We start from the raw sequence: 13587 nt of genomic DNA on the forward strand, positions 1-13587 counted from the left end.
AGGTCTCAATTATCTATACAAACAAGATTATTGAGAAAAATTAAAATATTGCAAAAACTAAAGAAAAAACTTAGGTTTATAATTTAAAATAATGCCATTTATGCTTATTGACTAAATGAAAAAAGGAATAGAGAGGTTTTGCCATTTTAATTTTTTATATCAAAAAAATTCAATACAATAAAAATAAGAATTATTTATACCTAAGAGCTGTAGATACGTAGGCCTGGCTTTACTTTCATTAATTGGTTTCAGAGCATTTGATTCTTTACTAGGCTTTATCTATATGTAAATGCTATTCAGCAGGTTATTTTATTTCAAAGTTTCATTCCTCTGAGTAATCTGATACAAAATTCCATTCTAAGCATTTTTTCCTGAATTTCAAGGATGCAGCAACACCTTGAACATACTGTCTACATATGCTAATTAAAGAATATTTATGAAAAACTTGAAAGAAATATATAGGTAAATGTGATTAGTTTGTACTACCTAGGGCTTTCCTTTGGGAAGTGTAAAATACATATACTACCAAAATTTAATCAAGTCATGTATATTTATTGTGAACTCTAAATAGAATATTTCAGTTTGCTTTTCCATCCATGTAGAAGTTAACAAATGTTTTGAGATAAATACATATAGTTTGTTTGTTTGTTTATTTTCATGGATAAAAACCTAGGGCTTTAAGCATGATAAGCAAATTATCTACTACCAAGCTATGCTCCCGATCCTGCTTTATAGTTCTTGACATATAAATTCATTTTACTAAGCCTGGCCACACTTACTTCTGCTACTTTAATGGTAACTTTTTTCCACCCTTAATGAAGTGGTTTTTGTTTTTGTCTGTTTGCTTGTTTTTGTTGTACTAAAGGTTGAACCCAGGGTCTTTGCACTGAGCTATGTACCCATCAATTTTTAAAAAATAATTTCATCGGTACTCTTTTGATATACATAATTATCATATTCATCAATGTTGATGCTATTGTTTTTTATTGACCAATACTAGTTGATCATGGTGTATGGTCTTCTTAATGGTTTGCTGCATTATGTTTCTCAGTATTTTCTTGAGGATTTTTGCCCCTATGATCATTAAGAAGATTGGTCTGTATTCTTTTTTGGTTCGATCCTTCTCTGGTTTTGGTATTAGCGTAATGCTTTCTTCCAGGAAAAGTTTTGTTTCCCTAACTTCTCTCTCAGTGTGTGCTATTTGTGTACAGAAATGCTATTAAATTCTGAGTGTTGACTTTGTATCCTGCTAAGCTATTGAATTTGGTTATTAAATCTAGGAATGTTTTGGTGGAGTTTTGGGGGTCTTCTATGGACTTTATCTTTTCAACCACAAATAATGATAATTTAACTTCTTCCTTTCCTATCATTGTTCCTTTTATTTCTTTATCTTTTATAATTTCTCAGGTTGGTGTTTCCAGAACTGTATTGAGTAGGAGTGATGACAGTGGGCCTCCTTGTCTTGTTCCTGTGTATTTTTTATTTTTATTTTATTTTAATATTTTGGTACCAGGGACCAAACACAGGATCTTGCACTTGCCAGGCAGGCACTGTACCAATGGACTAAATCCCCAGCCCTTGTTCCTGATTTTAAAGTGAAAGTTTTCAGTTTTTGACTATTTAGTATGGTATTGGCTCTTGGTTTGTCATAGATGACTTTTATCAGATTGAGATAAAGACCTATTCCAATTTTATGGAGGTATTTTTTAATAAAAAATGGGTGCTGGACTTTATCAAATGCATGTTCTCTGTCTATTGAGATGATCATGTGATTTTTGTTCTTGGTTCTGTTAATGTGCTGTATTACATTTATTGATCTGCATGCATTGAACCATCCCTGTATCTCTGGGTTGAATCCTAGTTGGTGATGATGTAGAGACTTCTTAATGATTTACTGCATTATGTTAGTATTTTCTTGAGGATTTTTAAAACTATGTTCATTAAGGAGATGGGTCACTATTCTCTCTTTTGATTGGATGCTTCTCTGGTTTTGAATTCAGGGTAATGCTTGCTTCCAGGAATGAGTGTGTGAGTATTGTTTCATTAAAGAGTTTGAGGACTAGTGGCTTTAGATCTTCTCTAAATTTCTTATAGAATTCAGTAGTAAAGCTTTCAGGACATGGGCTTTTCATTGTTGGTAGTTTTAAAATTACTTTTTAAATATCATTGACTGATATTGGTTTATTTAGGATTTTATATTTTGAATTAGTTTTAGTAATTCTTATGTATCACAGAATCGTTCCATTCCTGCATTGCAATCTTACTAGAGTGCAGTTTCTTAATGTAGGTAATGATAATCATCTAGGTTTTACCCTTTTCATTCCTATTTCTGTTGATTTGAATATTTTCTTTCCTTTTCATGAGGTTGGCTAAGGGATTGTCTATTTTATTTAATATTTCAAAGAACCAATTCTTCTATTCATTCACTCTTTGCATTGTTTACTTAGTCTCAATTGCATTAATTTCTGTTTTTATCTTTATAATTTCCTCCCTCATACACACTTTGGGTTTAACATGTTCCTTTTTTTGCTAGATGCTTGCAGCTTTTGTAGGTTCTTGGTCATTGATTTCCCATTTAATTTCTGATAATAAGCATGCAATATTTTCTATTACTCTGTAAGTACTTAAGCATTTTCTATGAGTTAGTATGTTGTGTACTTTGGGGAAAGTCCTATGTGCAGCTGGGGAGAATGTGTATTCTGTTGTTGTGAGGTGGAACACTCTGGAGATATCTGCTTAGTCCATTTGTTCAAATATTTGTTTCTGCTTTGTTATTTCTTTGTTGTTTTTTTGTCTAGTTAATCCATCAATTTGTGACTAATACTAATTGTATTAGTGCTTATTTGATTTTCATGTCTGTTAATATTTGTTTTACATAGTTGGGTGCACTGGTATTTGGTGCATATATATTTATGATTGTTATCTGTTCTTGTGACAGTGAAATATTGAGGTGCCCTATTACAATTGTATTAGTGATTATTTGATTTTGCATGTCCATTAATGTTTGTTTTATATAGTGGGCTATACTGGTATTTAGCCCATACATATTTACATTTTTTTTTTCTTTTTGTTTTCCTCATTGAGTTTATTGGTACATTTTAGGTATACAGTACAGTTACATTCATTATTGGGATCGTGTATCTTTACATGAAAGGTCTTGGTTCACATATTTTCCCCTTGTCCCTGCCCTCCCTTCACCCCCTCTTCCCTTCCCCATTTACAAACACTTTATTTCCATTTTTTCAGTTTCTTATATTTGTTTCCTTTCCCTTATTACTTTTCCCCTACCCTTCCCACTTTCCCTACACCTTTAGCCCTTTATCTTCCTCTTGGATTTTTCCTTTAATAAGTATATAGTGAACTTTGTTTCTTCTAACCAGTTTTGTCTTGAAATCCACTTATGTCTGCAGATAGATCAGTTTCATCTGCTTTTCCCATGTTTCTGTGGCATAGAGTATTATTTTCCATCCTTTGACTTTCAGTGTATAATTTTTATATTTATATGTGTTTCTTGGATATTGTTTCTTGATCCTGTCTGCCAATTGGCTTCATTTGACTGGGGAATTGAGACCACTTACAATGATGGTAATAATTATATGTATTGACTTATCCTTTTCATATTATTTTTCTGTTGTTAGTTTCTTCTCTTTCCCCTCTGTTTAACTTCTTATCCTGACGGTATTTTCATTCTGTTGGGATCCATGTAATTGTCTTTTTCTAGAATATCGTTCAGAACTTTTTGGAGTGCTAATTTGACAGTCATGAATTTTTTCATGTGTTCTTTATCATGGAAGTATCTTATTGCTCCATCAATTTGTAATGATAATTTGCAGGGTACATCAATCTGGGTTGGATTTTGTTTTCTTTATGGCTTTAAATAGTTCTCTTCAAGCTCTCTTTGATGTAAGAGTTTATATTGAAAAGTCTGCTGTGATACATATTTTAAGAATTCCAATGTCAGCCATATATATATATATTTTTTGGTACTTGGGATTGAACTCAGGTCCTGGTGCTTACTAGGCAGGCATCAGAACCTCTGAGCTAAATCCCTGGCCCTCAGTCATATTTTTGATGAAAGATATAATGCAAATTTTAGGATCTATTACTAAATTTATTTTGAAATACTAAGATTTGAGAGAGCATTTTGTAAACATGGTAATAATTTGAAGATATGAAATATTTGTCATGATAGTTTGATGGTTATTTCTATCAGGGGTAGATTGTCAACTTTTCTTAATTCTTTTCTTGGCTGCTTACTTACTCAGCAAATAAATAGGTCAAATAAATATATATGATACATGATATTTCACATCATATTCTAAAATTACAAGCTACATTACACCCATGTACAGCAATTATAGGACATGTACTTTTGTCCTATGCCTATTGAGGCTTGGAATCAGTAGACACTGGCACAGTGGTGGCAATAGTTTTTCACTGATCAGGCAATCCTCCAAGAAGAGATAGAATGCATTTGTAAAATGCTTAGCCAGACTTCCCTGCATGTACATAATATTAAAGGACAATTCTCTATTCAATCCAAAACTCTTTTAGCATCATTGTGTCACTAATACAGCTTAGGAGCCTCAGCTCCATTGCTACTGCTTATTCTTGGGTGCCAATGTTGCAGTGAAAAAAATATAAAGAGCAATAAGTGATAATTATTCATTTTTTCCTACACACAATTGATCAGAAATCACTAAGCACATTTTGAAGGTAAGCTTGTAAGCAAAAACTCTTGCCCTCAGGGCTGACTGTCCCTAAAAGAGAAAAAGAAATAAACAGTGTGTGTGTGTGTGTGTGTGTGTGTGTGTAAACTATAAATCTGTTTTTTAAAGGAAATTGTTGAAATGTAATTGAGAAGTAAGTTCTTAAAAATAAGTAGGAGTTAACCAGGCAAAGAAGGTATGTTGGACGTGGCAGATCAGTGACATTCTCAACAAGCGTTTGTGGTTCTAGTTATCATCAGGCATTATCCATGTGCTAGATTTTTCAGCAACTTCCTAATCTGGAAAGTCCTGTCACCACAGGTCATACCCTTCCCCGGGAAGCCTATATCTAGCGACTGATGAAAAGGAATGGTATAAACACTCGGCAAATCTGGGCCCACTTAGACCACTCTAAACTCTCACTCTAACTCGAAGTTCGCAGTGCACTGGAGTAACGGTGTTATTGATAAGGACCACAGCTGTAGCTCTTCTTCCTTTCACTCTGGCCTCCCCCAGGTATTGATCCCAAAAGCATGGCTTCATAAAAATTCCCTTTTAAACTCAATCTCAAAAATTATTTCTCAGAACTCAACACGTGATTAGGATGAGTTGTACTGGAGGGCCAGGGGTGAAAGAGTATGTATAATTTTCTGTAAGGAAATATAGCTTCTATGATGCTCAGCAGAAAAGCAGAGCATGAACTATTTCACACAGAAGTTATTATGCAAACACGTGTTTACAACAAGGGCTTTCAGCAGTGCAAAAGTCATCATTTTCTTGAAATCATGTGTTGTATAAATAATAAAGATTCCGGTGTGGATTTGCCTTGGAATTCAGTACTTTCCTTGATTTAGGCAGCAAAACTGGAACCAGAGCTGAGTTTACCACTCTAAAAATGATGGTTTATATATAAAAAGAAATAATAAAAAAATCCAGACATTCATTGTCTGCATCACAATTTTGTTCAAAGCCACTTACTACTGAAATACACATTATTTTTCATGCTAACGATATTGTTTGAACTGTAAACTGGAAAAAGAGTGATGGGGAAATAGAGTTGGCATTCTTGAGTTGTCAGAGGTTCAAAGAGTTCTCAACAGAACAATTAATAACATAGCATGGGGTATTGAAAGCAAAGGTTCACATCTTTTTATCTCTTAATACCATTCTTAATCTGATAGATCTGGAAAGTGCATTAAGTTGACTGGAGTGTCCTTTAATCTCTGCTGTATTGAAGGGCCCCTTTGACTATTTAATAGGAAAGCACATTTGTGTTCATGGGAAAAAGTATCTTTTGGGATTCAAAGAGGTATGATAAGGAGCATTGAGCAAACTTTTTAAAACCTGAGCAGAGTATTTAGTGGTTTGAGAGAATGGTGCATTATGTTAGATGAGTGAGGTAAGTAGGCAGAAGCTGGGAAGAGTCTACTTGAAATTGCAAGATTTGGAATTTAATGGACCCAGGTAGTAAAGAGAAGAATGTAAGAGAGATCTCAGACAAGGAAAGACTATGAAAACATAAAGATCAAAATGTATAACAGATAATGAAATAGGAAGATAAGGTCCAAAGGGGAAGGAGGAAGAGTGGAGTAGGGGAAGGGAAGTAAATATGAGAAAAGGAAAAAATGGAAACAAAGCTCTTGTAAATAGGGAGGTATGGAGGGGTTGAAGGGAGAGTAGGGGTATGGGGAAAAATAAGAACCAAGATATATCATGTAAAGGTACAAATTCCCAATCATGAATGTCATCATATTATATACCTAAAATGTACCAATACACTCATGAATTTTGAAAAAGAAATATTTCTGGGTAAAAGCACTTCTTCCACATGCTAAAAGTGTCCCCCAAATTAAAAAAAAATCACATGACAGTCTTGCAGCTCAGATGGAGTTGGAAAAAGTTTTGAAGAGATAAGGAAGGACAAAATCAGGGGAGTTAATCTCAATGATAAGCACTGTGGAAAGAATTTTTTGAAGCTCTGGGCCTACCTAAGATCTCCTTGCTTTGTCACGGCTAGTGTTTTGGATACTCTGTGTGGTCCGCAAACTATATTTTTCCGAGAATGAATTTATTGCTATGATATAAGATATACAAATATCGTGGAAGGTGTGTGGGAAACTTCTGTAGCAATTTCCCCAAGTACTACTTACATTGGTAGCATTTAATAGTTAAAAAAGAAGCTTGGTCTTGTGTGTACACACAAGGGGGTGTGTGTCTGTGTTTTGGAATGTTTCATTTTTATTATATTTTTCACAAAATGGATTAGAGGAAAACTGTCTCTTCTTCAGTATATTTAAAGAAATACTGAGCAGTGGAAAGAAATTAATTTCATGGGAGATGGCATGTTTGACCTTTCTGGTTTTGGAAAATTCTGGAAATTAGCCTTCTTGGGCTCATGAAAGACTCTCATGAGCTATTCTGTGCAATTATCAGTTATGGCCTCCTCCCCACTCCTCTTCCTCCTCCTCCATTCTCCTCTGCCTCACTCTTCACCTCACTTCCACTTTGTCTGTATTGTTATAAAATGCAGTTGCGCTTGTTCAGAGGAGTGCTTGGAATAAGAATATATGGAAGCCAATTGGGAGATCAGCATGGCTGCTGACTCGAATAGGTGCACCTGTGGCCTACATTATATTTCATGCGAACCAAGACCAATGTAAAATGTGAGATAAATATCAACTGTACTAAATGAAATAGCGGGAACTGCTACAAAAGGAGGAGATGGTGAACATCATGCTCAATGAAATAAGCTAGATGGAAACTATTCATTGATATGAAATGTCCAAAAGGGCAAATACACAGGTAAATTAATGATTGTCTGGAGCTGGAGTAGGGATGAAGAAAGTCTTTCAATGCGTAAAGAAAATTCTTTGCAGGGTGGTAGAAAAAGTGCTAAAATTAAATTGATGTGATGGTTGTACACCTCTATAAATAACCTAACGATTTTGCTTGATTAGGCAAAATAACTATTCTTTCCTTAAAATACTTTGAGAAGCTGAGCAACAGATTGAAACCAGATTGGTACATACTCTGGCTTTTACACTTGAGACAGCTAAATTTTAGTTAGAAATATTATATATCAGTAGATCTGTTTTCTAAAAATGTAATCCTTATTTAAAAAAAGGAATACATATGTTAAGTAGGCTTTGAAATCTTAAAATATGAATAAAAATGTAATAATGCCTATGATTGTATCAGTTAAAAGGGATGTATTGTAAGGAGTACTTTACATATATTTTCTCATTTAACCCTGATTTTATATATATAATTTTAAGACATGGCATTATATCTAGTACCACTAAGATGGTAAGTGAGGGATATTGAATTTAATCTCATGTTGTTCTGATTAAAAAGTGTATAAAGTATATACTATTCATTTAACCTTGTTTTATTTTACAGATGTCAGATAAATATAGACATTCAAAAGGCCCTATGTTCTAGTGATAGAGAAAAATCTAATTGTTGAATTGGATTTTAAAGTGAATTTGTGTATACAAATATAATCATAACAATACATCCCACTAATTTGTCATTGTTATTAGTTTACATCTTTTCACTTATAGGTAAGTTATAAACATATATATTTGTGAAAAATATTTTTATCGACCTGTGTTTCATATTACCCTTACTCGTTGAAATAATAGGAAAATATTGCTGCAAATATGCCAGAACCTATTTTATAATCTCCTGATTTTCATTATCTCAGTTGACATGAGTTGTGCCAAAGAGTTTGAAAGGCAACACTATAATTATGGCTTGATATTTTTAGAGATACATATATATGTTTATCTTTCAGGTCAAGAATCAGAATGAAAACAACAAAAAAAAAGATTAAGAAACATTCATCAGAATTTTTACCTGCCAATGGAGGATTATATTCCAAATCAAACCAAGGGTCAGTTTATGATTTCCATCAACGATGTCAGTGCTTCCAATATTCACTAAATCAACCTGTTAGAGAGAAGGGTAAATATTTGAAGAAAGAAGACCACATTTATAATTGTAAAGAAAGCAAATATGAACATAAATGTATTTAGCTAAAAGAGTATAAGTGGCATTATAGCTTTTTAAATGCAAATGCATTTATTAATTTACTTTTCTTAACAAACCATCTCCAGTACATTTACAGCAATATAAAATGAAAACATGCTTAGCATATAAATAGATCGGTGCATATTAAATAGGGCAATTAGTAGCACCAAATCAAGTATACAACAGTCATTAATCATATAAAATTACGACATGCTTCCTTACTACAAAATCGCAACTAAAAAGAGGAAAAAAGGGAAGAAAAGAAAAAAGAGGAAATTACTTCTTCTAACTCAAAGAGTGCTCTTAGCATTAAGAGTGACTACATTTGATTAAAATACCCTTCCTTTGGAAGAAATAATAGAACATTAGACAACAACAGAGACAGTCAATATTTGTCTTTTTCCTAACCAAACCTAGGTTTGGGAATCAAAATCTCACAGGCTGTCATTTTGAAGGAAAATTTCCATACTATGGTTTGACGTGCTCCAAGCTTGGTCCACAACATAAGAGTGTTGAAAGAGGTGGTAGAAACTACAAGAGGCGGAGAAGTACTGGGAGAAGATTAGACCAGTGGTGGTATTACCTTCAAAGAGGATTAACGTCTACTTCTAGGAGGAAGGTTAGTTCTCAGCTTAAAACCAGAGAGGGTTGGTATAAAGCATTTTTGGCTTTCTCAGCTTGCTCTTTTGCTTCCTTTCTTACATGTGATCATGTTCTCTTGCATATATTCCCATCACGTGATATCATCTTCTATGAGGCCTTCCCTCACTAAAGGCAGATACCGACACCACACTCCTGGAATCCCCGAACTGTGAGATAAATAAACTTATTTTTTAAAAAATAACGAGTCTCAGGTATCTTGCTATAGAAAGAATAGATTAAGACATTTCATGTCTCCTGTTCTTCATGCTCCTGATATTTGTAGCTGGAGTTTAGTTAAAAATAAAACAATCCCATGAAAAATATATTTACCACTATTAGGCATTTGGGAAGTATAATTTATAACTGCAATGAACTATTTGCTACACAATCATAATGGCTCAAATGAAAAGGAGTAGTGACATCAAATACTAGTGAGGATGTAGGAAAACTGGGTCACTCAGACTTTGCTGGTAAAAATTTAAGTGGTACAACTGCCCTGGAAAACTATTTGGCAGTTTTCTACAAAAATAAACATAGATGTATCCTACAACTCATGAATTGTGTTCAACTTTTATTTGAAAAAAAATAAAATTCATGATTATAGGAAAAAACATAGAACTCTAGCTCTATTTTTATTGGCCAAAAGCCTAGAACAACTCACACGCCCTTCAGAGGTGAAGAACTAAAGAAACTGAGGTAGAGCAGCACTATGAAAAAATATGAAGCAATAAAAATAACAAGCAAACACACAAAGTAACAAACTATTGGTACATGCAGTAACTTGGGTAAATTTTATGGAAATTAAGTGTTTAAAAAGTTAATCTTCAATGTGTTGCACACTGTATGATTCTATTTATATAACACCCCTGGGAAGAAAATTTATATAAATAAAGAAGAGAGTATCAATTGCAAGACGTTAGGTATGAGGATAAGATATACGGTATGGGTAGAAGTAATTATACAAGGGCAATACAAGGCAGCTGTAAAATGATGTAACTGTCCTGAAGTTTGACTCTGATCGCGCATACACAAACCTACACATATAATACTGCATCAAACTAAACACATGCATGGACACAAAATTATAAATAAAACTGGAAATGTCTGAATAATATTGGTAGGTTGAATTACTGTTGACATCCCGGTCACGATATCATTCTTCAGCTTTGCAAGCTCCCAGATTATGTTCATGACTCACAATGAAGAAAGCACGATTATGTACTTTTCCTCTGGAGATTCCTCATATAACAGCAGAGGAGAGGATTTCCTCCATATGGAAAAGCCATTATAAGTTTAACAAATGATTCATTGATTCACAAATATATTTTGGCTTTATTCACCCACACTGTTGTACTCAGAACACAAAAAGAACAAACATTCCTGAATTTATAGTATTTAATTCTAGTGAAAGTGATAACTAGATCATACAGTGTTGATAACTTTATTATTTAACACAGAATATGTGTTTCAGGGGAAAAACTCATATTCAGGGAATTAGTGCTGATAGTTACAGTTTGATTTGTCATGCAGATAATCCTCGGAAGACAGAGAAAGCAGTAGACAAGTCCTATTCACTATTTTAAGATTTCTTACTGAGGAAGTAGGGAGATGCTTTTTCCATTTTCCTATCTTGAAAAATTCCTTTAAGGTCCAATTTATATTATATTCAAGTACTGTGCTCAGCCCTGCTAAAGAAAATTAATACAGTACCCCAAATAACAAGGGATTCACTAGTTAAGCCGGGCGTGGTGGCGCACACCTGTAATCCCAGCACTCCAGGCTGAGGCAGGAGGATCGCTGTGAGTTCGAGACCAGCCTGGGCTACACAATGAGTTCAAAGCCAGCCTAAATTATATAGTGAGACCCTGTCTCAAGAAAACAAAAAGAAAAACAAAAGAAAGAAATTCACAAGTTAATAGGCGACCACATAATAAAAGTAATTATATAGGCTCCAGCACTTCTACTTCTAGGTATATACAGTATCAGTAATTAGGGCCAGGGATTTAGCTCAGTGGCAGCGTGCCTTCCTCAAGAAATAAAAATAAACATTGGAAGCAGATATTTGAACGTACATGTATACATCAGTGATCACAGCAGTATGATTTACAGCAGCCAAATATGGAAAGTACCCAAATGGCCACTGAGAGATGAATGTTTGTACAAAATGCAGTGTAAGTGTGTGTGTGTGTGTGTGTGTGTGTGTGTGTGTGAGTACTAGTAGCAGTAATAGTAGTAGTGGTAGTAGCAGTACAATAATATTTAGCCTTAAAAAGAAATGAAATTCTGGTACTAGCCATATCATTGAACTTTGGGAATATGGTAAGTTAAACAAGCAAGACACAATGCAGCAAAAATTTTTGTTTCCACACATATGAGAAATCTAGAGTCATCAAATGTATAAAGATTGAAAGATTGAAAGTTATCAGGGTTTGGGGGAGAAAGAAACTTTGGGGACTTTTGTTTAGTGCGTGTGAACTCAGGTTTGCATAATAAAAAGATCTTGAGATACATAGTGGTGATGGTGTCCAACAATGGGAATATAATTAAAGCCAGTAAACTCCCAAATGGTTCAAATGATATCCCAGCACAACAAAGACCACAGCTATGCAAATTTAAACGGTAAAAGTTTAAAAGCATTTCCTCTAAATTTAGGAGCAAAACGGTATGTCTACCCTTGTCATTGCTATTACACAGAGTACTAGCAGTCTCAGCCAGAGAAATTAAACTCTAGAAAGAAATAAAAGACACCCAATTTAACAGGAATAAATATAATTATTTCTTTTTCAAACGACATGTTCTTAAACAGAAAAATCTCTGAGTACTTCAACACAACCCTGTAGAGCTAAAAATGAATTCAGTAAATTTGTAGGACACAAATCGAATATACAAAAACAAATAGCATGTCTATATGCCAACAATGAATCTATTTTAAAAAAGACATCTGGGAAACAACTCTATTCACAAATAGCTGTCTCAAACAACTTCCCTAGGAACAAATATAATCAAAGAGGTGGAAGATATGAAAAGCGAAAACTAAAAAAATCTAATGAAAGAAATTTAAAAAGGCATGAGTAAAGGGAACAATAGTCTATGTTCATTGATTGGGAGAATTAAGCTTGCTATAATACCAATATTGCTCAAAGCAATCTGCGGATTTAATGCAATACCAGTCAAAATTCTGATAACATTTTTTATAGAAGTAGGAAAAGCACTTCTAGAATTTACATGTCACCACAAAAATACACAATAACCACATAGATCTTGAGAAAACTTAACAAAAGAGGATACACTATTGTACCCAATTTCCAAAGATATAAGAAAGCTACAATTATAAAAAACTGTACGATATTGGCATTAAAAAAAAGATGCCTAGATTAATGGAGCAAAATCCAAAGCCCAGAAACCCACATATGTATAGTCAATTGATTTTAGGCCAAAGTACCAAGAACACCAAATGTGGAAAGGACAGACTCTTCAATAAATGATGCTGGGAAATCTAAATACTGTATCTACATGGAGAAGAGTAAAATCATATCCTCTTCGCTCAAGTGATATGCAGAAATCAACTAAGATTGATAAAAACTTAAACATATTAACTGATCCTTCAAAATTACTAGAAGAAAACTGGGGGAAACTCCATGATATTGATCTGGAGAATTATTTTCTGGATATGATCCCCAAAGTAGAGGCAACAAAAGCAAAAATAGACAAATTGGATCATGTAATACTAGAAAGTCTCTGCATAGCCAAGGAAATAATCTATGGATGAACAGATAATGTACAGTGGGAGAAAATATTTGCACACCGTATTTCTGATAGTTAATATCTAATACATATAAGGAATGTGACTCACAAGCAGGAATAAAAATAACCTGATTTTAAATATGGGCAATAGATCTGTTAGGTGTTTTGCAAAAGAAGATAAATAGCCAAGAGGTAGAGGACCAAATTCCCAATTTTTCTAAACACGAGGGTAATGCAAATAAAAACCATAGTGATGTGTCATCACTTCAGCCTAGGAAGAATATCTACTATAAAAATAATGAAAACATCGGACCTGGTGAGGATGTGGAGAAAAAGGAACACTGGCATATTGTTTCCGACTATGTAAATCTGCATATCCATTATGGAAATAGCATGGAGACTCCGCCAAAACTTGAAATGGAACCATATGATCTAGAAACCCTAATAATGGGTGTAAAGC

The 13587-nt window shown here is 33.9% G+C and overlaps 1 protein-coding gene across 6 annotated transcripts in view; it reads right to left on the reverse strand.

Moving 5' to 3' along the window:
• Positions 1-13587, reverse strand: part of Dmd (dystrophin) — a 2130457-nt gene that overhangs the window by 1646202 nt on the left and 470668 nt on the right. For all 6 annotated transcript variants that reach the window (XM_033760401.1, XM_033760400.1, XM_033760399.1 and 3 more), the window contains exon 5: positions 8568-8660. In XM_033760401.1, the coding sequence (XP_033616292.1) occupies positions 8568-8660 (93 nt within the window). The remainder of the gene's footprint in view (positions 1-8567; positions 8661-13587) is intronic.

This window comes from Fukomys damarensis, unplaced genomic scaffold (genome assembly GCF_012274545.1).
Source record: "Fukomys damarensis isolate Sample0158 unplaced genomic scaffold, DMR_v1.0_HiC HiC_scaffold_39, whole genome shotgun sequence".
Taxonomy (NCBI): domain Eukaryota; kingdom Metazoa; phylum Chordata; class Mammalia; order Rodentia; family Bathyergidae; genus Fukomys; species Fukomys damarensis.